Here is a 25,210-nt window from a genome sequence, read left to right on the forward strand (position 1 = left end):
ATGTATGTTGAACTCGGTGCAAAGTTATCAAGACTGCCAAAGACGACCAGGTCAGTCAGTCAGTTCATATTTAGGTAGAGTACATTCTATTCATACACGTATTCAGTTAGTACTTATTCTTTTATATATGGTTAGTACCTTATTCCAAATTTGGCACCGAATTAATCTCAAGACGTACATACAAAAACACTTTTGTCTCTAGGGTTTTAAACCTGTTTAATGATTTTATCTCACAGTCTTGAGAGTTATTGAATTCAATTTATTTTATTCTTTTTAAATTACATTCAGAAGTAAACCACTTAAAAATCTATATTTTTCCATGTATAAAACATTCTACCAGCCTAAAGTATAAACAGAAAATAAACCGAAACGAATCCATTCTTTTTTCAATTTCGTTGAAAATTGTTTTTTTTTCTTGAACGCTATAAATAATTCCGAACATGTGAAACAGCACGCTTCACCTGCGCAGTATAATACGGCTAAGTTAAAAATCGTGTTACTTCCGTCCGTGGACGTCTGGGAAAAATGGGGAAGCGGGAAATAAGGGAAGCGTCTCTCGTGTAACACGGATGCATTTACTCCCATCGAGTGGTATCGTGATCACACCTTCTGTTACAGTTCGAATTTAAAATTTGAATTTCGGGCGGCGAATTTTAGATAATAGATATTTTAGATATAGCAGTGTTCTTCGCTATATTAGCATATTATCACATTAATTTAAACTGTAAAAATATTAACTTTGTTGGATTTTTTATTTTGACACATGGTATTCAATGCTTTTATATTGTGGTAGGTATAAATATTAATGTAAAAACTAAGTTAAATTATAAATTTAAACTAAATTATAAGCTGATCGAAATCACAAAGTTTCTACTCAACGAATTTAATCGGTTAACGGTTCTAATATTGTGAATAGGAAAAATATATGTTGAATATTTTTTTCGTGAATTTACTTAGTTATACTTACAGTATAATAAAACAAAAATTTTATTAATTAATCTCAATTACAATTATTGGTGCTTTTCAAGGAGATGATTTATAAACGGTACTCTGGCCGTAATACAAACCGTCATTCGCCGAGACCGAAAATTATGTTACTTACTCCTTTCTGAAATTCCCAAACACCGTTAGAATTCCGAGGCAATTCTTGAAAATTCGACACGGAATTGATGTACTATTTGAACGTTGTACGATGGTCTTGACATTTCGTGACTGCAGCTACGACTCGAGCTTATTCCCTTTGTGATTGGTGAATTTTAAAATAGGAATATTACCGATGAAACAATTTTATTGACTGCTGCGGTATCGTATTATTTCTTTACAATTTCTTGTTTTATTTTTGTTCTTCTTCATAACGAGTTATTTATTTAGAAATTAGACCGTCACAGACTTTTTCACGCCAATGTTTGTATAGTATATTCTTAAAATGCTACAAAGTACTAATAAGTGAAGTGAAATAGTATCAATAAGTAAAATTGTAACCACATTCTCTTATTATTAAAAAAGTTGGTGATTACACTGATAGAGCCTTACGTCGTAATAAATATAAATTGTTTGACCACGAGCATCGGTTGGCCTAAGTTAGAACGTCTTTTGTTGGGAACTATATCCCTTTTTACAATAAATTGCCAAAATGGATTCTTGATTTGCCGGACAAAAAAATAGATATACAATATTACAAGTAATATATACGAGACGAGAGAGACGTCCTTGGAGAAAAGGCTGCGGTAAAGTTATAAACTAAAAAAGTGACAATTTTCCATAATTTTATTGGAAATACAACTTTTTTTTATTTTGTTTATTCATTCAAATTTTGTCATTTTTAATAATGATGTAAATTCGTCCTCCTAATTTTTAATATATGTATACCTATGTAGACCTATATTGGTTAATTGACGTCCTTGGAGAAAAGGCTGCGGTGAAGTTTGTTGCGCCGCTTCTTCTTCACCTGCGCTTTGGAAGCCGGCAGTAAACTCAGTTTAAGTAATTTTTTGACGTTAATAAGTGATGTATATCATCCTAAATTAAATAAAGAATTTTGAATTTGAATTCAGTATTTTCGCTTTTATAAACCATTTTTCGAATATCTTCTAGAACGCTGCCTACGGCGTAGACACCTCTACGGTGTTGATAAAAATATAAACTGGTAAAGATTTGTATTATATATTGTAGGTATTATTATTATTATTCAATTCAAATTCAATTCAATTCAGTGTTTTTCTTTTTTGCCAGTGTTCTTTTGTTTTTGACAACAACAAAATGCTAATAACGCAACGTTTTGTTATTATAAATATTATTCTTTCTCTGTCCCACTTTTAAAATTACAGACTAGATTCCGTGTCTCCACATCAACGTTTTACGTTGATTTAATACTTCCACATAGAGTTGGAGTGTACTTAGCTATACTTACATTTGTGCCCACATCAGAGCAAAGTTGACACATCGGGACCTTAATTACACAGAAGGGCCGGCCTTTTTCGGTCTTGCCAAAGACCATCCAAAAGTTTTAAACCGCCAACGAGAAATACCACGGACCGAAGGTCTATATGTTTATATGTCTATATACTCGTACGCATCGGGCTTTCAGGATGTTGTTGATTTATTTGGTATATTTGAATTTATTTAACTTCAAGTGTTATGTACTGTACTTATTCGAAAATCATTAAAATAAATTCCTGAATTACTAAAATATATTTCAATATCTCATATTTTCGGAGAAGGTAAAATAAAATTAAAACTGTACGAAACAATATTTTATAACTCAAAACGCGAGCATATAAAGATTGCGACGGCCATTTTAAATCCATTACGGCGTCTAGAACGAAAATGCCGTGTCATTTTTGCGCTCTTGCTGTCCGCAGCCGACAGAGTGGACACCTGCTGGTATTTTATTATTTTTACCTACAATAAAAAGACAACAGTACAAATTTAGCACCTGACTTCTTTCTTTCATTTTGATTTTTAGAATCATTTTATTTGAACCAATACCCGCCAGTGGCTATTTTGTGTTTTACTACACATTTTTTAAAGAACTGAACAAATACTCAATACACTCGTACAAGCATTATATGTGAATGGCACTCATGTATGTTTCAAAAAAAGAGACAACAATATCATTTCCAGGGAAAGGGTGGATATCAGGAAGCAGCAGTTTGTAAAATCATAGCCAAATTTTCAAACTCTGTGTTAATTATTTTCATGCAGACTTATAGGTCCTAAAGAACCGGTACTACGGGAGGATAAGGGACCGGGTAATATATCGAAAATTCTAAAACGATTCGGCATTTCCTCACATACTTTTCAATATTAGTATAGGAACGTCCCGAGAGCACTCAAATCAGTCTGAATATAAAATGTATGAAAATGTTATGTCGATGTTCGTAGTAAGTAGTTACGACTCGGTAGATTCACTTCGAGAAAATATTGCAATTACCTATTTCATTCAAATATATTCATGTTCTATATACTTATATAATTAGTAGGTAATAAATGTATAAATAATGAAAACTGCTGGCTATACCTTCCAATGGTCTGACTAATAATGGTGCCAATGACAATGATGCTTCTGAATTAGTTTCTCCACTAATTTAATTACATAAGTGAACGGAATAAGCATGATAATAAAATTACCGTACCTACATAGCTGATATAATTTCATAGCTTTGATATAGGATTAAGTACGTTAAAACATAATATCTATATAATGTCAACCGTCGATAAATTATGGGATGTTATAAATTTTACGTGTCTGTGGCATCATAACAGCCAAACGAGTGAACATTGTTCAGTTTATTTTTTTTTATTGAAAGTTAATACAATCGGTATTATTTCTACGTTTGAAAAAGGTATGTATAGGCATTTGGAATGCCAGCAACTTGGTTTATTATCATTTTATTGCCTGTTTGTTATATTTCTCATTTTCATCCGCGCGTGTAGATGTTTCAATTCGCAGTTATAAACCCCCGATATCTACAAGAAAATAATTCGACTATGATTTTACGACTTATGTCGTCGCCTATTAGCAGCGATCCATTGCTTAGTTATAGGGCGGGTACCCCGTACTTCATTATGTTATATCTAATTTGTATTAACGGCAAATAGGCCTTAAAAACGATATATTTGTTTACATTATGTTTAATGGTTCCCGGACGGGATAAAGAGAAAATCAACTAAAATACATCAGCTTTTATAGAAATAAGAAAATATAAGAGTTTTTATTTGCTTTTATATTAAAAACCTTATACTTTATAATACCTCTATTATATTCATTGGTGTTCGAAATAAACAAATTTATTTTCATTTATTAATCAAATAATTTCGTTGAAACTGTTGTACTTTGGTCCGAAATATTTTTATAATTATTTCAATTCTAAAATTGATTACTTTTTATATCACTATTTCTTAAGATTCTACCCTTCAAATAACAAAGTGATCTAAGTTCATATTGTACTTACAATTTCCCAATAGATTCGAGAACAAAATAGAAGTGTTATTTGAAGAAGCAACTTTCCGAGTGCACTCGTGTGTTTGCAAAGAGTGCCGCCGGAAAAGAGTATTCAAGCACGCTTAGTTATCAGATTTAGATTCAGGATCAAATTTTTGTTAGTTCTGTTATTATTAACAGAACTAACAAAAATTTGATCCTGTTATTATTAACAGGAGACAATTTTACAAAACGCACGCAGCCAGTTATCGCCTTGACTGAAATTCAATGCTTTGTCAACTTTTACACAATATTTCGGAAGATTTCAAAGAACGAATTCCCATGTGTTTACTCGTTATTGACGACATGAAGCCAGCATTTCTTGGGTTTACCCCTCAGCCAGGGCCAGGTGGGAGCGGTATTACCATGTAATTAGTTCCTATGAAATTTGTCGGTCTACGCAAGTCGTGGCCGTACCAACGTAGACATAGGGGTTTGTGTGCTCGGTCACGGACATGAAGACTGAAGCAAGGTTACATTAAGTACATCATATTTATTATATACATTTTTGCTGGATGTGATTTATTTCTCTTTCTCTCATTTGAGTGATTTCCCGGTCTTTTTTACATCCATCATATGTGTACCAAAACCAATTAACAAACGACCTTGAGCTTTAGGTGAAAGTTACTTCTAGTTTTAATAAGGGAAGACGTAGCAAATCCGACGGGAATCCCCACGCCTATTCTGTAGTCTCGCCTGGATCTGCTTTCGTTTCTCTGACTAAGGGATTATGTGGAGGGATAGTGAATAACATTGGCATAATTAAATATATGTTTTATGACGCACAACTAAGTTATCTGTACATAAATTGTCAATAAAGGAATGTTCGGAAACTAATTACAGATTATTTTTACAACTTATTTAGTTTCACCTATCCCGATGTTTGTCTGTCTGTAATCAAAGCTTGCAAGTTTTATTTTACCTACTTCCATTCGTCCACAGAGTTATTTTTTTCCACGTCTATCAGTTTCCATGACAACGCAACATTAAAATAGGCGTGACCTAAGTGTAAATGGGATCGCCTTCTGCACGAGCATAATTTTTTTGCTTCGTTTTAAATGTCATATAAGATTTCTCTGACGACAACAAAACGCTTTAGACTAAAAATGTTTTTTTGTAATTCTTTCTATTTAATTATTCGTTGAAATAAATATTGTACAAATAATAGGTATTATTTGTTCAAACGAGCTCCGTTTTGAATATATCTCATATACCTCTGAGAGTGGTAGTAGATAAGCGCTATAACATTTGGCGAATACGCTGGAGCCTACGAATACTTAATATTAATCCGAGAACGTGTATCCCGCAGAGCAACAACCCAAACATGAAGATGATCCAATGTATACGCCCCATTTTACATTGAATTACCAAATTAATTATTTACTATTGAATTATGTACTGTAGCTCGATATTATCGATATTATATAGAAATAGCTGGGGCTTCGCTCCCGAGGGAATTTCGGGATAATATAAAAGTACCCTATGTGTTATTCTAGGTTATATATCAATGCACAAAATTTCTTAACAATCCGTCTCATAGATTTTGCGTGAAAGAGTGACAACAAACATACATACAAATTTTCCTTTGGTCCTTACAAACTTTCGCATTTATAATATTATTAAGATCGGGTCACGTATCTTTTATGTTTTATATATGTTAAAAAATTTGGTCATGGTCCATCTTCTTCTGATCATCCAATTATCAATAAATAATTGAGAAAGTTCAAATAATAGCCATCTTTCTCTCTTGATTGCATGCGGAGCTGTGACGGCGCAAAGCCCTAGGATCGGTATAAAAAATGAACCTAAAAGAAGTCCTCCTTTAAGGTTAATATATGAAGTAGTTCTATACTAGGACGGGACCCCACACGTCACAAAAAAAAATCAGCACATTAATTTTACGTTGGTAGATGTAACTAAACAATTAACTAGATGATTTATTTATTATTAACTACACGGCTTTAATTTAAAATTTTAATAGAATTACAAGTTACCTGAGATAAGTACTTAGCTTTAATATTGTAGACGCAAAATGTCATATGTAATACTGACTTTGATCGCTCAATACTAAACATAACTACTCGAGATCGACTTTATCAGAGTGAAGTGTAACGAATTGGAACAACTTTTCCATTTGTCAATCAAGATGCATAGAGTGTTTTCTAAAAATCAAAAAAACAAAATTAAATTAATTTATTCAGAAATTAGAACTTTACAGACACTTGTTCATGATAATATTTCCAAATACTAACATTTCGGAACTTCTACTACGACTAGCATCTTATTGGTTGTCATAAGACGAAACAGAGCTTACAACATCGACTGACCGCAGCGTCGGGCCACGGAGCAGAGACAAAGCTTCGTGGTGCGAAATTGTTATCTATTATATTAATAGGGTTGCCAAAATAGATTTAAACAAAATAAACATGTTTTGTTTAGCGTTTTCTTATGTGAGTGAGACATGATAATATAAAATAATAATTTTACTCACTCTAAATATTATATTTAAATATATATATATATTCATTTTTTTACGATTTGTTACATCCTTGGATTATTTAATTCTAAATCTGATACGAAGTATTTTAAAATAATTAATAGTATACGTATTTCTACTTTATTCCATTAAAATTATTTGAGCAGGAGCTCGATACAAATATTTGACAATCATTGCGCGGCCCTTAGTTTGTCCACTGCCCGAGCGCGCTTAAATCAATTATATCTAATTAGGAGGCTAGTAGACAAGCTTGTTGGTAGACACGCATGCTATTAGTAGTTTTAACGGATTCCCTACTCCTTTGAAGTTGGGTAACGTGTTCGACTTAACTAATATTAATTCTCTATTGACTCATAAAGAATACAAATATTCACTTATAATGACTCTTAAACTAATTATAAATAATGTGTTACCTGCATGGTATCCCTAAAATTATTTTAAAAGCTTTTATTTAACTTGCAATGTTTACTTGTGTGTGTGTTTTTGTGTGTGTAATACATGATAAGCTGTGTGTGTGACGTCATTCTAAGCTCAATATGGCGGACCATCCAAGAAGATGGAATAGTTATTTTTAATGCATTTCTATAATATGGGTATCAAATTAAAGGACTTGTTTAGTGTATCACATTATACACACATATGATTATAAAAACTTGTCGCATTTTTCCCCCTTGGACTTGTTTTTAAAACTATCTATTATAATAGTAATTTAAAAGAATCTGTACAGATTAAAAAAGTACAGCAAAAAATAATGTATCCCATAATGTTATTAGGCCACCTACAGACCTCAAGTACATAAAGGCAGGCGGTAAAGCACGCTAATGAAGCTCCGTTAATTAACGTTGCAGTACACACTCACTGCAGGGGGCCTAATATAATGTATTTGAAACAATCCACCTTAAACCAGCCCATTATATATGTTTCTGGTTAATTAAAAGATCAACTTTAGTTTATTTGTTTACTTGTGTAGATGTGTAAGTGAACGCGACCGAACGTGACCTCTGCATACGATCTATCATTCTATATGGACTTTTGCTGCTTACTGTACATTCAACAGCACATCAACCTGCTAATACCACCTTACAAAGGTCGGTACTGGACAACTTGACGCGTCGATAATAATTGTGCTTCACTCATAATATGGTTAACTAATACCGTATTAGCTTTTTCCACAAATTCTCCCATGAATTTTCCTTTTAAAAATAAAAGAAAAACATTCAGCCATTATTTCAATCCGTATGGAAGACTTTTACTCGGATTTTTTGTATTCTTTTGTCTCATTTCCCGTTTGTCCTTTATCCCTACGTGTTATTATCCGCAATGTGTCAATAATATAGAACGGGATTATAAATGCTGCGTAGGTTTTTAAGCACTGAAACCTCTTTTCAGCTTATCGTATTTATTTACTAATTAGTTATATTTTTACAGCTCTTTGATATTCAAGTTCATTCCTCAAAAAGGTGCGTTGGCAGACAGAATAATAATGCTATCTATTTTTACCTTTCAAAATAGGAAACCTTGTAAACAAAAATAAGACATATTTTTGTTTACTAAGTTTGTTTGTGCCTATCTATCTAGTCAACCCTGGGTATTGATACCTATCTAATTACAGAACATCCCACATGTTGTCCAGAAAAACATTTATACCTCTCACATAACCCATCACACAGCCTGGGAACAGCCATCCATCATTGGCTATCGATACTTAAACCTAAAAATAACAAATTTACAGAAATGCGTCATAACACATGAAGTTCTAGCTGTACTCCGGTAAATCCCAGAATTATGGTCTATTAAAAGTATAATTTAATAGATAATACAATTTGCGTACATGTTTATTTCTATTTTATAACTAGTTTTTTCCTGCGCCTCCGCCCGTAGCTGAATGTAGCCAACACGGAAACACAATCATTCATGCAATAAATAAGCACACTTTTGATACCTTTTGTTTTACTGCTCTATCTGGACTATCCCACAGAACGGTCAAATTTATAACACCGCTTTGTATGAATACGAAGACAAAAAGGACTTAGGTACCGCTTCTATACACCTATTCTTTTGTGCTTAGACAAGGAGATGGTTAGAAGATTGTTTTTGCCACTTCGTATCGTGTAATTTTCGGAAATCGCAGATGGATTACTAAAAAATATGATTGATAAGATTTATGTTATTTCTGTAAACAATATGGCAACTTTGTAAGTGTTTAATCACACTAAATCATAAAATTATTCAATAAATTAATGCCAATGGCTATATATGTTATACTTTAGTTTCAACTTGTAATCACTGCGCGCGCAGCTGCAAAATTGATTCGCGTCATTGAATATCTCCAACCACAGGTCTCCAAACATACAACAAGTCAAATACAGGTCATTACGGCGCATTGACAAATGATAGGTAATTAACATTCAGACAGACAATTACAATTGATTGCAGTTATTATTATACGTAGGTTTATTTTATACAAATAAATTGAGTCATTCTATTGCGAGTACTCACTATAATGTTACCTTTTATCTCTGCAAATCTTTGGTTCTTATTATAGGCTCAACAAAAAAGGTTTTTTATTTTACTTTCACCTGAGCAACATTTAAAATGTGGCTATTCTAGAAGAGGCGGAGGGCAACATATGTCGGTTATCATAGTAAAATCTCGATCATTCTTTTATCGCATATTCTGTAAGACAATAAGTGATTCAATACGTATTTGATTATATTCGTTAAGCATATGTGATTATATTCGAGTTCTTATCTTTAGTTCAATTTTATGTTTCCCGCTACGTGTCCTGTCTCGCAATTTTTTCAATCTCGCTTCCCTTTCCTTCCATATAGGGATCCCGTACCATTTCCTACATATTGTCCCATGACGTTTTTCGCAATGTATCCCGCCCCATTTCCCACGACTGTTCTCGCTCATTTCCCGCTACGTTTCCCACTCCCGCTGCCTGTAACGCGTACCGTCCTATTTTTCACGACTTGTTAATTCCCGTGTTTTTATTACCACAAACGTAAACCAAACATTTTACGGGTCTCTCTTTAAAAATAATGTAGTTTCATATAAATTTACCCCTCCATAATTACCCTAGAGATTATCAAGAATTTTTTTTTCTTCTTTCTCTTACCTAACATTCAAGTTATTTCCACTTCACCAAATGATGAACTACCAATACTATTACCAATTTTCAGCTTTTTATCTTGAAAATTGTATTAAGTCACATACAAATTTTAACCCCCATTTAAAGGGGTTCTGGGTTAATTTTCACAAAAACCTGATACTTGTATTCTTTAATTTGTTGTAAAAAACTAAAATCCAAATTTTTGAGCCACTAACTTCAACGGTGTAGAACTTTCATATATAAAAATTTTTCACCCCCTCCACCCCCTTCGGGATCTTCCAAAAATCCTCTCATAATGCTCACCTACATGCCTAATTTCAGCTCCCTACGCTCAGCAGTTTCGGCTGTGCGTTGTTTGTCAGTCAGTCACTCAGTAACGGAAGAGTTTTATATATATATTGATTGATTTGAAGAAATTAGTAATAATTTGTATCAACAGATGAAGTTAGGTTGCAAGAAGTGAAACGACTGTCCCAATATTGGTTTTATTGGTTTATCTCTATACTAGCTACACCCCAGGGCTTTGCTCCAGTTGGAGTTTTGGGATAATATGTGCCCTATAATATATCCCAGGTTATATTCTACTTGTGTACCAAATTTTATAATAAACTATCCAGTACATTTTTCGTAAAAGTGAACAAACAGACACATCCTCACAAACTTTCGCATTTATATTGTTAGTAGAATTTATTATGGTTCATTGGTATGAACCATAATAAATTCTACTTTATCGGTAACGTTCTCATTATATTCAATTACTGTTTTTATACTTAATTAAGTTAATAATAGTATTAACTATGATAATATATATGCCTAATATCTATTATCCTATTATTATGCCTATTATCTTCACCCTTTCTTTAACAGTCATAAGACATAGGCCTTCTCCATTTACGCTGATGAGGCCTCTGTTCGAAAATATGCTTATATTTCTAAACATGCCTAAAGGAAAATATAATATTTATAAAAATATTGTGAAGCAATTTATAATAACCATTTTTTTTTTTTTATTATTAGGATCAAAATGATCGCTTTGTACTCTTCCTCCTGATCCTTCTTCTTGATTTGTGATCGTATTTTGGTTGTTTGAATACTTTTTTTTCTCGAGTTCGAATTTTAGTTAACTCATTTTCAGGCATAGTATTCTCAATCTCATCGCTAATATTATCGACAGTTTTGTTACTATTATTACTGTCGGTTTTATTATGAAGTTCCTCTTGTAAAACATCTGTTACAATATCAAACAAAACTTTATCGGAATCTAATATGTTTTGTGATTTATTGAAGGATTTTGTAAAATGTTTAAATACATCTGCAACTATTTCCATCCCGCTTTCATCGCTACTTTCTATTTCATCTGATAGCACACTTGTCAAATTTTTTTGTTCTGAATCTGATAGATAAAGTAAAGTAAAAATGTCTTTTATACCATTGCTATTTTTTTTGTTTTTTAGTAACGAATGTAAAGTATCGGTACGTTTACTTTCTTTGATTATAAAATCTTCTAAATTTATTCCATCAAGAATTTGGATAATATCCTGTTCAAGTTGAGCATTTAGTTCTTTGTCTTTACTTTCATTAATACTTTTATCAGATGCATATGTTGTACTTTTATTTTCACTTATAGCGTCATCAGCTTTCATAATACCCAATTTGGTAATCAGGCTTAAAGTTGTAAGCTCTTTTGGCTCTAATGTCGAGACCAAAGATCCAATGATTGGAACTTGTCGTACTGTTTTGTCTTCAGGAATATTGATTTCTTCAGGAGTATTTATTGACTGATCTTCGACACTATTGGTATCTTGATCGTCCGGATTATCTACTTTTGTATCTTTAGTAGCTGCTTTAAGTATGTTGTCAACTTCTTTGCTATCCATTATGGAACTGAACAAGTCTTTAACTAAACTGTCTTCATCACCTCGTAATATCTCAAGTTGTTGAGTATCACTCATTTTTGTACTTTGAATTTCAGGTCCTTCGGTTGGTTCTAATGTTGTAACAGGAGTATATGTGAATGGAATTCGTTCAACGATATCATTTTTAGTCTTTGATCCTTTAACGTTGCGGAGCATTTTTTCAGAATATTGACCACTAATATCTCGATCTTCTTCTCTTAGAGATTTAGGCATTTTGGTAAATATAATTGGTTTTATTTTAAAAGTACTTCGAGTTATATAGAAACTAGTAGGCCAAGTCATTGTTAGAGGGGTCATAAGTGTAGTTAATCTATGAACTCTAACGACCTCCTGAAAAGAAAAGATAATAATAAAGATTAAATACGTTACGTAACATTTTAGGTTGTGTGATTTGTGGATCTATAAGGTAAGTATTTCATCTTGGAATCGCAGAAAAAGTAATAAGTAGAGCAAGCAGGATGTTTCTTTTTTCCTCAAATCGTGCCAATTTTCATCCCCTCGTAATACACATGTCGTTTTAAAATATTGTGTATACTCTTTAGTTATTTTAAGCATCAAAAAATGCGTATTATTTTGTATTTACCATATTCATAATTCCATCAATCCAGTCGGTGTAGTATCCTAATTTGGTGAAGACAGTCGGAGCATCAGGGGTTCCACAGACAGGAGAGCCAAAGCTGACTATTCCGGTGAGGTAACCATGGGTAATTCCTGGACCACCAATGTCTCGCTGAAAAGCCAGACAATCGTCTAAATACATAATATAATTGTTTCGGGGCCAATCAGAAAAATATTTTCCATCATGGCCCGACCGGGGATCGAACAAGGGACCTCTCGGTTCAGAAGCAAGTACTTTACCATTACGCCACCGAGGTCGGCAAATAATTTTCTAATAATTTTAATATATTTATATATAGAAATCCGTTTCAACTCTAAGAATTTTATAACATGTGAGGTATATGATTCGTACAATAATTAGAAGCAAACTAGAGGCTTGTAAATGCGGATTACTTTTGTGGTCAAAATTCCGAGCCCATATCATAGTACTAACACTGACAGAGATAACAATTTATGTCAAGTAAAATAGAGAAATTGGAAGATAATTGGGTAATTTCAGACACTTCACATAACTATCAGTGCATACTAGCTAGCTTGTATTGAAATATTTTAAATTAATTAAAAAAGAAAAACAGATAAATTATAAATTTGTTGATATACATTACAAGCTCCGCCACCAACTGAAATGAATCCCGCACAGAAGTGTCTTTTCGTAACGTAATGTCTAAAACAAAATGTAAAAGTTCGAGAATTATTTCAAGTGATATTAACAAAGACCCAGGTCAATATGAAAAGTACATATAAAGAGAAAATACTAATTTGACTCCTAAAAAAAGTTGTACTGCTTAAAGATATAATATTGTTACTTATTTAGTCATCGGGGGATCCATGTTTCATTAAATGCCCTTTCGAAATAAACCAATGAGGAGTTCGTTGGGAGCCGATCTTGGGTAAACCATTCATCGCCATCAATGTCATGTTTAAAATAAAATGCATTGTCGTTAGAAGCGAAGCGACAAGAACAGTTAACTTTATAGGACAAGTAGGCAAATTTAATTTGATTTGCAAGATTGGACTCATTCAAACTACTACGGCAAGAAAATGAAAACCTTAATAATTAATGTTTTTAGAAATAACTCAAATACACTCTTTGTTCATTTATGAAAACTTTATAACTACTTACTTGGAGTAAACACTTTGGCATTCTTGAAGATGGTAGAAATCAAGTACAGCAAATGATAAGAATGGCTCTTCAATAATGTTCGATTTCTGTAAAAAAAACAGTCGAAAAGCTTTTCTTTGACTTAGATATTTATTGGAGAGTTTTGGGTGATCTATAGGTAATAAAATTATAAATTTTATTGTCTTCAATATAATTATAAATTTATTGTCTTCAGTAAACATATACCGATGAGTAAATATGTAATGAACTTACTCTCCTAGCCCCCCATCCAACAATCGTGATACCTCTAGTGTTAGTCGGTAACGTATTTGCTTGCCGATCAATAGCAATCTTCTTTAATCTTTTTTTACCATGCTTGAAATTCAACACTCTGAAAATTTATAAATTATCATTAAAGGTGAGTTACACCGTTAACTTTAACGTGCGCAGAAAAACGAAAATTGCCATTTTGTCTAAAAAGTCAGCGGCTCGCCGATTGAAGTCAACGTCAAATTAATAAAAACTTCAATTCCACATATCAGTATTAGAATCTCAAATAAAGTGATAAACCAAATTAAGTTTTGTCTCATTATGTCACTATATATAGTCACCTAATAAATAAAATATTATTTATAAAAATAGTGAAGAAATTATTATTCTACCCCTACATATCATTGCAATTTACCTGTATAGTCGTAACACGGCCAAATTGTTCTTAAGAGTAGCTGGGTCGTATTCTGGGTGGAAATAAACTTCCAAAATCGGGATGTTTTCTCCCCCAACGTTGTGGTAAGTACTGCCGACACGGGCCGAAAGAAATGCGGGATTTTCCCGGAAAAAGCGGTTATTCCAAGCTCTAACAAAACAAAAATATTTGTATCAATGACACTACAATCATTATAGAATACAAAATAGATAGTAATTTAAAAAGTATCGCATTTGAATGACTCATCAGTTTTGAACTGAGAGTTCTCAATTTAAGTCCTCAGAAAATCTTATCATATTGCTTTAATTGCAATAAAAAAGTGAAAAAATAAAATAAATAAACCTTACAATTGTAAACACGACGCAGCTGTTATGATCAAATCAGACTTGATGATGGAACCCGCACACTGGAAGTGATTAAAGATCTGGATGCTAGCCATAAATGGAAAATCTTTTATGCTTGTTTTTCTACCTTGGTAAATGCGGCGACCACTTGGTTCTAAAATTGAAAATATTCGTAATATCAAATCAAAACAATCAAATTATACAAATATTTTGTTTCAAATTTCTTCATATTATGTTATGCTTCATTTATATTAGAAAATACCCAGAAAGTTAAAAAATGAACGCGCAACTAAAACAGTCTGTGCTTACCCCAAAATTCATTTTGATAACGAAGAGTAGAATTTTCGCTTTCTGTTGACCGACTGTTATACGAATCTACACTTTTATTTCTTTGTAAAAAATCTTTATTTTCCAAAAGTTTTGAAATTTCAGCAATAATATAATCATTTTCTTCACGATGTTTATAAGTTTCTGTATAAACATCAAGATTCTTTAGGAACCCTTCTATTAGTTCAACAACATATCCATCTTCGGTTTCTGTATCATGGTTTATGTCTTCGTTTAATATTTCGTTCAAAGTTGCCATAAAATGTATGGTTTGATTGTTTAATTTTATTTTATCGACTCTTGTAAGTTTAGCTACTTCTATCAAGTTAGTATAATCTTGTAAACTGGTAGATACAAGGTAGTTGTGAATGAACGAATACTGTTTCAAAATAGGCCTTTCGTTTACTTTTAATCTCAGTATTGTGAATAATTTGTTAGTAGTATCGCGTATAGATAAATCTGCCTCCAATATGTTATTTTTGTCGACTTGAGGAAGTTCTACGAGAGCTGATGTGTCGCCGAAGATCTTGACAATGAGCAACGCGAGGCAAACTCTTGAAGACATAAGACAGAACACAAGATCGCAATGATGAAAATAAAATCACTGTAAGAATGTACCCTACAAAAAATATTTTATATCAAGAAATATGCTAGTGTAATAAATTTCGCTGTTTTTATGATTTGTTTTATTTTATATCTTTATACAAAGAATATAATTGTTTTGTTTTAAAATCGATAAAAATCATTCATAAATATTTTTATAGCTTCACTCACATATTTCTCAATATTTTAACATTATGCAAAAAATATAGTGCGTATTTTATGTATTCATACAGAATTTAATAAAAATTTCAAACCAGTCTTGTGCTCCATCGTTCGCCAAGTTTTAATTTTATAACATCAACATTGTAATGCGACGACAACCACAGTGCAATGTGATTAGCCGCAACTCACTTCGTATCAACTTGATTATGAAAAGTGAAATGCAAACCCATACTTCGCCCTCTTTATCTCATGTTTGCTATAAAAAGCTATTATAATTACGCCGGTGTACATTATTTCATGTTCATAACAAATAGAGATAACATAATACTAGACACAGACAGTATTAGATATCGATATCGCTATCCAACGGTCATATTGCGGTAAACAATCAACACTACAAAAATATCGGCTGTTCTGTTTCAATATAAACTTATTTTTAAACTGATTCTATTCACGTGGACTCGACGACTCCATTGATTTATAAATACGAAATTAAAAGGATGTTGCTTATTACACCTAGTGATTTAACAGCATTTTTTCCATGTGTTTATAAAAAGCATTGTTAGTATTATGTTTCTATTATGCGTGGTCATCGAAAATTAAGCGTATACTGTAACCGCCTTCACCACTTGGATGTACAATTTATGATACACTGTATATTGCTGTGTATCATATAGTAAATACTAATCTACGAATTAAGTACAATTACTACTACCTTAAGGTCATTAGCTAATCAGACTTAATTACTTTTGCTATGAAGTAATTTTTGACGAAGTTTTATACCTATTTACGGTACTACCATTAGAAAACATGCGTAACAATCTGAACCACTAATATTAAGGCATCATTTCGATATCTCTTTATGGCTTAAATGTCCCGTTAGAGAAAGGCATAGGCTGCTGCAGTTTACAAATAAATATATACCCTATATGTTGCACTGGTTTTCATAGCTATAGGCACAACAAAAAAGTTTCATTCAAATTCATCTACTAGTTTCGGAGATTAGCGGGTATACAAATAGACGAACAGACAGATTTTTTAAATTTTACTGTTACTTTTTTTGCCCTAAATTATTTTTTGTAAATGTACTAAATGTACAGACAATTTTTTACAGTTATAATATATATAATGATGAAATGTATATATCACTACTTCTTCTGAAATATAATTTGACTACAATCTGTGATAGACCAACAATGATGGATTTCCGCTTTTGATTCTAATATACTTCTAGGTTTTATGTAGATAAAAGGGTAATTTCATACACCAGTTAGGCGACAAGGAAGTTTCAAGCGGACACCGCAGATAAGGTTAAGGTTTCCTGCCACGCTTAAAAAGGTCTGTGACTTTGAATTTTTTTATATGCTTAACTTGTTATGCTAAATTAAATTAGGATAAAAAGTTTATGCGAAAAAAATATTAAATAAAAATTTATCCGAAAATGATATATTCCGTCACTGAGAAAAACGAAATAAATATAACTTAAATTAACTTAAATAAATAGATAAAAAAAAATCTGACTACAATAGTTAAATGAAATGTTATGTTTTCTTCCACAGTTATGATCTAATTCATTTATTGGAAAATCTTGTTTTCGGTGTTATGTATTACGGCTCGATGATTCGATTTTTTCGAATGATTTTGTAAGTGTTGTGTTAATAGTATATTCAAGTTCCTCCTTAAGAGCTTCAGAAAATGCATCATTTAATTCTTTTAAATAATTGATACGATCTATTGACCTTTTGTTTAAAATTGTATCCTTAATAAATAAATTGGTTTCAATTGCTAACCCACGTTCAGCACTATCAGCATTTGTATCTGTATCTGAGGAATCCTCAATAGAACTGTTATTTAACGTAATAAAATAGCGTTTTTTTTCAAATGCTGGGTCCTTTTCTAATGCGTACCAGAAAGGGCGGTTTGATAAACGCAATTTCTGTTTTCTTTTTTCTTTTAATTCGTTAATCAGTTCGAGTATTTCATTTTCAATTTCGGTGCTACGTCGTTTTGTATCTATAATTTTATTATGCACATTACTGTTTTTACTTCTTATTACTTCAATTTCCATAGATTTATTTACTTTCGCTTCGACTGGATATTTAATATGTTCTTCAAAATAAGTTTCAAGAGACTCAAAATGGGATTGTCTTTTAATATCGACAGTTTTATTATCTGGCTCCATAATACCCATAACAGTACTTAAATTCTCTGGTAAGATGGTTTCTATGGAACTTTCTATGTCAGTGTCTAAAGTAGATTCTTGTGTTGTGACCAGCGAATTCGTGACTGGTGTTCTTTTTACTACATCTGCATTTTCTTTAATTTTTTCAAGTAATTTATTTAATCTTTCACTATGAGTTAATTTATCAATGAATTCTCTTAGAAATTTATTATTTCTTTGTTGTTTTAATGCTTCTTCATTAACTATACTTGGTATAGTTTTTTTGCGTGATGAGAGAGGTGTTACTCTGAACGTCGTTTTAGCTGACACGTAGGGTATTTTAAAGATATTGCGACTTGATCCTAATGTAGTAGTAGTTTGTTGTTTGCCGGTGACGACGTTCTGAAATAAAAATAAATATTTAGAATAAAAAGTAAATAAAAAGTATTTATATAGGACAGAAATTATTTTCCATATTTATCAGCGTTGGTCTGTTAATTAATTAATACTTTGTTGGACACAGAACTTTTTAATTTAATGAATATTGTAACCGCTTTTAATTGCAATTATTTAGATATTAATTATTTGATTTTGTTGGAATTTAACAAACAAGTGATTATAACTAGAGTAAAATAAAATACATTCTCAAATTTGTATAGCAACAGAGCCCAGTAGTAATAATGTTTAAAATCTAAAAGTTAGCCGGCGACTTCTCAACTTGGCAACGTTATTCGTTCATGTGCGGGAATCAGCTCTAATATCATGACTTTTTATTTACCTGTTGCATTATATCTTCAATCCATTCCTTATAATACCCTAGTTTAGTGAAGACTGTGGGTGCATCTGGTGTACCACATGTCGGTGAGCCGAAACTCACTACCCCAGCGAGCACACCACGTGTGATTCCTGGGCCACCAATATCTCGCTAAAACACACATTAAAGAGTAACTAGCTTAGGTAAATAGTGAAAGGAAATCAATATCAACTCTTTGGCGAAGATATAACCCGCTCGCTACTAGATAACTATTGTTTATGTATGACTTCGATTCTTCGCGATCGAGATATTAAATTCCGATTCTACTAGTTATATACTCACGTTACAAGCACCGCTACCTTGCGAAATAAATCCAGCACAGAAGTTATTATTCTTGACATAAGTCCTGGAAAAATTAATTGAATGTAATTGCTTCGTTAGTAGTATAGTAATAGTCCTTACATAAATATAAGTACTTCTTAGTAAAAGGCTCCTTCAGGAAAAAAATTGCCAAATTATTCCTTTATAATATTGAAGAACTTTCTATGTTTTTGAACTATCAATATCTTTTTTCTATCCACTCATTCTTCATTTAATATATACATATTTCTTGTTTATTACCTTGAGTAAACTTCTTTGCATTCTTCGAGAGGATAAAAATCAAGCACAGCAAAGGCTAAGAATGGTTCCATAATGGTGCTGGTTCTCTAAAACAAGCATAAAGGCGTCAAGGATCATGTACCTATATTCAAGTCTGAGATCTCACAAGGCTAAACAAAGCCGAAAAACGGGAAACTTATTAGTAAAAGACATTTTGAAATAGTGACAGGTTCCTTATTGCGTATGAGAGTCAATCACTGTCACTGTAAACTGGTAGGGACGTACTTACTCTTGCGCAGTTTCATAAAAAATATCTAAATTTATTTTGCCAATCTGCGCAAGAGTGCTGATACGTACCTACTATTTTTTTTTCGCTTTCAGAACACCATCGAAACGTAAAGCTACGGGCTATCATACGATTAGAAACGATTACTTGTGCATTAAACTATGCGAGCGAGCTACTTACGTGTCTAGCTCCCCATCCAACAATAGTGATGCCATTCGTGTTCATCGGTAGCGGATTTGTATGTTTGTCTATTTCAATTTTCTTCAGCCTTCTCGATATTTTTAAGTTCAATAATCTAAAACGTTTCATTAATAGATAACAGTGAATTATTTATAAAACTTTAAATTACTTATCTAACGAATTTATGGGCTCAGGCAAAGAGAAAAGCAAATTATTATATAGCTGGATGAGAATAATAGATAAAACTAAACCAATACGAAAGTAACTTGCTGTCAGGATTCACTACGCGCAACCGTAACTACCCCTGAAATTTGGTATTTTGTTGTTGAGAGTAAATGTCTAATAAGAAAGAATTCTCAGATATCCCCATACAAAAAAAATCACGTTCGGTCAAACCTAAGCTAGTTAAGTATAATATAGAATATTATGAAACTTAAATATGCCTACCGGCGAAGTCGTAGGAGGCATAAATTGCTCACAAGAGTTCTCGGGTCGTATTCAGGATGGAAGTAGATCTCCAGAATCGGAACATTTTCCCCACCACTATTATGAAGGGTACTACCCACCCTTGCCGACAGGAAGGCTGGATTCTCTTTGTAGAAACGGTTGTTCCAAGCCCTAGAAGTTAGAAAATAAGTTCTAAGGTAAACAAATTTTAAGGCAAAGTGTTAATATTAAATAAGAAAGTTAAGAGATAATGTATTGTGTTGAATAACAATAAATATTTCTAATGTTCTATTACAAATTTACATGCTAATACTAAAGAAAAAAATGCACTTTATGGCATAACTTCGTTGTTCATTTATGCGCCTGCCCGTGAAATTTTTTCCAGAAACGCAAGCTTCCAGGTATCAAGTCTGAAAACCGTAAACGTGCACGTACTAATATTACAAAAGCCACTTGACTCCATTAACGAATAAAGGACTGATATATAAAAAGTAACCAAACTTACATTTGTAAACAAGATGCAGCTGTAATGATCAGATCAGATTTGATAATGGAACCAGCACACTGAAAGTGATTGAATATTTGAATGCTTGCCATAAACGGGAAGTCCCTTATAGACGCCTTTCTACCATGAAATATACGGCGAGCATTGGGTGCTGTGAAATAGTAAAACCAATTACTTTTTTGCAGTGTATGCTATTATAAGCATAGAATAAATACCAAGAGAGATAAAAACATAATTTACATTTTTTAGATCAGATAAGAATCAAAACATATATTGGATAATATTAAATTGTTGTTAAGGATTAAGATAAGAGCTGAAATTAGAGAAAAAAAGATTAAAGTTTAATATTTATAATTACCCCAAAATTCATTACTGTCATGGATTACTGCGCCATTGCCGTCAGCCAATTCTAAATTCTTAGTATCTGACGTATCGTTATAATAGTTTTCAGTAAAAGTGTCGTTATGTTCTATTATGTTTAAAATATCTGCAATAATTATATCTGTATTAGATTTATCATAATTGTAACTATCGGTGTATTCATTAAGATTTTTCAAAACGCCCTCTATATGTTCAATTACAAATTCGTCTTCGGTCCCCAAGTCATGTTTTATGTCTTCGTCTAATATTCCATTTAAAATTGCCATAAAAAGTTTAGTTTCATTGTTTATTTTGGTTTTATCGACTCTTGTAAGTTTTGCCACTTCAATCAATCTACTGTATTCGTATAAACTAGCTGATGCCAAATAGTTCTGGATAAGCGAATATTGTTTCAAAGCAGGATACTCGTTCACTTTTAATTTGATTATTGAGAATAAATTGTTTGTAGTTTCACGTATGAGATAGTCCGTTTTTAAAATGTCGTTTTGTTGGACTTGAGGAAGTTCCACAAGAGCTGAAATATCTTCGATGACCTTGTAGATGATCAATAAGAGGTAAAGTCTTGAGATCATGTGAACAGAGACAAATAGGAGACTAATGTAGAACTACTTAAAGAAATATGTGATTTACAAAATAAAATTAGACCCTAAAAATATGTTATTCTAATAAATTGCGAAAGTTTCATAAACTTTTTTATTTCTTTTCTGTATTTCTTATTTCAAAATACCATAAAACAATGTAATCTTCATAAACATTTTATAGGATTCGTTGATTCGTTTGTGTGTACTTTCGCAACTATTGAAAATTGTTAATAGGACCATTCTGATTCAATATTTAATCCCACAAATCCGTTCGTTTGTCCTTCCATAACTCATAGAAGCCGTAATATGATAAAACTGCATACGACATTAATATTTCTTTTAGATTTTATATTCTGTGTTACAACACAACCGCATTTTATTTAATTTTCTATTCTTATTTGAATGAATGAAATACTTACACATAAATGGCTCCTGTGACGGCCAATGTTTACTAACAAAGATTTGTACAAATTTTAGCTCGAACGTTCTAAGCTACAATTTTTTATTCACATTTTCCTTCTATAACTGCTAAATGCTTAAAAATCAAAGATATGAAGCACATGAAAAATTCATGTTTAAATGTTGTTTTATCTAGTTACGAATTTATGATGCGTTTGAATTTGATTTTGTAAATTATCTATTAAATTCGAGCTTGTTTTCGCCCCCGTGAGCCACGATCAAAGTAATAACATCAATTGAACCCTTAATCAATTTAGAAATTAAGTTACGCGTTATAATGTGTATTTAAATTTATTTTCATTACTGCTCAAAAAGGACGGTAAAATGATCAGTACTTAAGGAGGGATTTCTTTGACGACAACAAATTGTTCAATTTTACGTCTAATAACTGGCGCCTCTATAATCTAGGAGACTTACCAATGTCACCATTTGCATTTTATTGCCAAAGTTTCTGGCCGCAAAACGTTTATTTTTATGGTAAACTTATTCAAATGCACGGCAATGTCATAAATCTGGCAAAGGGGTAGGCTTGGTAGGCTGGTACGGCAGACACTGAAAAAGTTTGAGCGTACCTCGCTGCCATATATTTGTTGGGACAACGGTCCACTGCTGTGCGTCATATGCTATGTCCAATAATAACACGCATTTGCACACACACTAAACGACGTATTAATAATTTCTCATCGTATTCAAAATTTCGAAAATATATTTTACTACCTATATAATTGTATGTGTCAACATATCTGATGGAAATATAGAATAAAATATAGCACCCCATGTATCACAAATTCACATTTTCTAAAATTTTACAAATTAATTAATTTGATTAGGAAATTATTTTAATTGAGCTAAAACAAGTCCACCATGTTCGATGTTTAATTGTTATTTAACGGTGTTATTCTTACACGGACTAATTAATATTTTACTTACTCCAAAATAAACATCTAAAAATATCAGATATATTTTTTAACACAAAGCTGAGCCTAGTAAAGGGAACTATTGCTAACTTATCTTGAGTCTCGGACAGAAGGTCGGATATGCCTTGTGCAATGGAGTTGCCTTGCAATTTGTAGATATTTTAAAGCAGATGGGTAATTATTTTCTAATCCAATATCGGTATAGAAAAAATACGTGTATTTGACGAAAAATCATTTATACCAATTGTTACTCTACTAGTAATTACTAACTGGCTTTTAATATTAGTAGTGACTCAATGAACTGCTGCACAAAGCACTAAACTATCTGAAATTAAGGTCAGATATGAAAATTAAGCCCGTAATTACCTACGATTTCTAAAATCATGCCATGAGTCACGCAGCAATTGATTCATTGTTTCAAAAGAAATATATCGTGACAAAGTAGCATCAGAATTATACCGGAACCTTTTTTTGGTTCTAGGTGACTACTTTGCAAAATGAAGTTTTCACACAGTTGCACGAAATCGTAAAGTTGATTGTAATTCAATATTTTAATAAAGATCGCTTCTAAATTAGTACCAACTTCTACTAACCCACTGATTCTAAATAATTAATAAAACTCTACACGTCTACAACTCTACACGCGTACACTGAGTCGTTACCTATTGTGATGCGCGCACACACCTAGCATAATTATTTAAGTCTTTCTTTATGTGTATTGTGTGTAAGATAATTCGGTTTCTTTCTATTCTATTACAATTTAAGAATATATGTTATTTGCCTTTATTTCACAAGTTTTAAATTTAAATGATCAAAAGAGGTGCTAGAGTGGGAATCAAACCCACGTCTTGTGCTATTCCGGGGTGACGTGTAATAATCTGAGTGGGTCCGGGCCTCGATAGCTAAGTGTAAGAGCTGCTGTCTATTAAAGGCAGGAAAGCATAAGTTCAATTTCAAATACCACCCGAGTAATGATTTTTTTCTTGTAATTTATAGTTATATAAAACTTTTACTAATTCGCAACTTCAGTTCAGACACTATTTATACTAGTTCCCATAAACATTTTCACTCTTAGTAAAAAACAATAACCAGCGAATAAGTAATAACTATTTGCCTTAGTGGATTTACCGCTAAGGCAAATAGTTTTTGCAATTTATTGGAATACCTCGACACGCAGACAAAACGAAGCTTCCATAACAATTATGATCAAAACCGAGAAAGAATACCGAGTACAAACCACAAACCAATTGAATGAATCCTCTTACTTCGAGTATTTCAGCATAAAAGATGCGGCATGAAAAATACTTTCACAAATTTTAATCAGTCAATAACGGACTTAGAGCTAAATAAGTCTCGGTGTACAAAGGGAAGGCGGGATTTACTTCTGAATAGAAATCAATTTTCTGATGCGGATAAAACGGGAAAATTCGCTCATAGAGCACTTGGTCGCGGCCGGCGCTCGATCATCCAATGTCCTAACTGAACGAAAAGGTTCGTTCACGCGATGCTACGATGTGTATATAAAAATTACATCGAAATGGACCACCAATACCACCACCAATACATACAATTGATTTTGTCACATTGCGCGCCGCGTGGCTCTGGCTTGTCGCTTTTCTATCGGGACCAGGACGCCGAGCCAGCCCGGTACAATGCCGAGCTCCGGTTCTACATCTTGTCAGATCACCACCTGCCCGGAAGTGGCGCCTCTCCAAAAATTTCCCTCCGCATACCCGCGCTATAGTTAAAGTTTCGCATTTTGTCAATGTCAAAGTTCTTTAAGGGGCGCTCGAAAACTATTCTGTCGTTTATCTTAATTGTAGACTTCTTAGAATATGGATAATTCAATTCAGAAAGTTATTGTGATATTATTAGATAAATGTTGATAAGGCGCGGGACGGTTCCTAACTTTTATAAAAGCGTATCGATGATTTATTTAATTCGGATTCTATATAAAAGCCAAATAAGCGTAGCAAAGTATGTAGATAAAATATTCCAATTGACAAAATAAACGACTGTCGCTACGCTATCTAACCACGCATACCTATTATGTATTTCATGCAGTA

General features: G+C 32.5%; 3 protein-coding genes across 3 annotated transcripts in view; 1 reads left to right on the plus strand and 2 right to left on the minus strand.

Moving 5' to 3' along the window:
• LOC128682999 (discoidin domain-containing receptor 2-like) overlaps window positions 1-25,210 on the plus strand; it is a 184,092-nt gene that overhangs the window by 64,401 nt on the left and 94,481 nt on the right. The window lies entirely within an intron of this gene.
• Window positions 10,848-15,809, minus strand: LOC128683001 (uncharacterized). The gene is made up of 8 exons (XM_053768113.2): window positions 15,091-15,809; window positions 14,785-14,935; window positions 14,417-14,587; window positions 14,005-14,122; window positions 13,753-13,838; window positions 13,230-13,293; window positions 12,595-12,741; window positions 10,848-12,341 (listed from the first exon to the last, which is right to left on the minus strand). The coding sequence occupies exons 1-8, from the start codon at window positions 15,671-15,673 to the stop codon at window positions 11,115-11,117; spliced, it is 2,547 nt and encodes an 848-aa protein (XP_053624088.1). The 5' UTR covers window positions 15,674-15,809; the 3' UTR covers window positions 10,848-11,114.
• On the minus strand, window positions 17,298-21,890 carry LOC128683002 (uncharacterized). Its single transcript, XM_053768114.2, has 8 exons — window positions 21,165-21,890; window positions 20,807-20,957; window positions 20,302-20,472; window positions 19,855-19,969; window positions 19,410-19,495; window positions 19,131-19,194; window positions 18,813-18,959; window positions 17,298-18,436 (listed from the first exon to the last, which is right to left on the minus strand). The coding sequence occupies exons 1-8, from the start codon at window positions 21,757-21,759 to the stop codon at window positions 17,474-17,476; spliced, it is 2,292 nt and encodes a 763-aa protein (XP_053624089.1). The 5' UTR covers window positions 21,760-21,890; the 3' UTR covers window positions 17,298-17,473.

Source organism: Plodia interpunctella, chromosome Z (assembly GCF_027563975.2).
Source record: "Plodia interpunctella isolate USDA-ARS_2022_Savannah chromosome Z, ilPloInte3.2, whole genome shotgun sequence".
NCBI classification, from domain to species: domain Eukaryota; kingdom Metazoa; phylum Arthropoda; class Insecta; order Lepidoptera; family Pyralidae; genus Plodia; species Plodia interpunctella.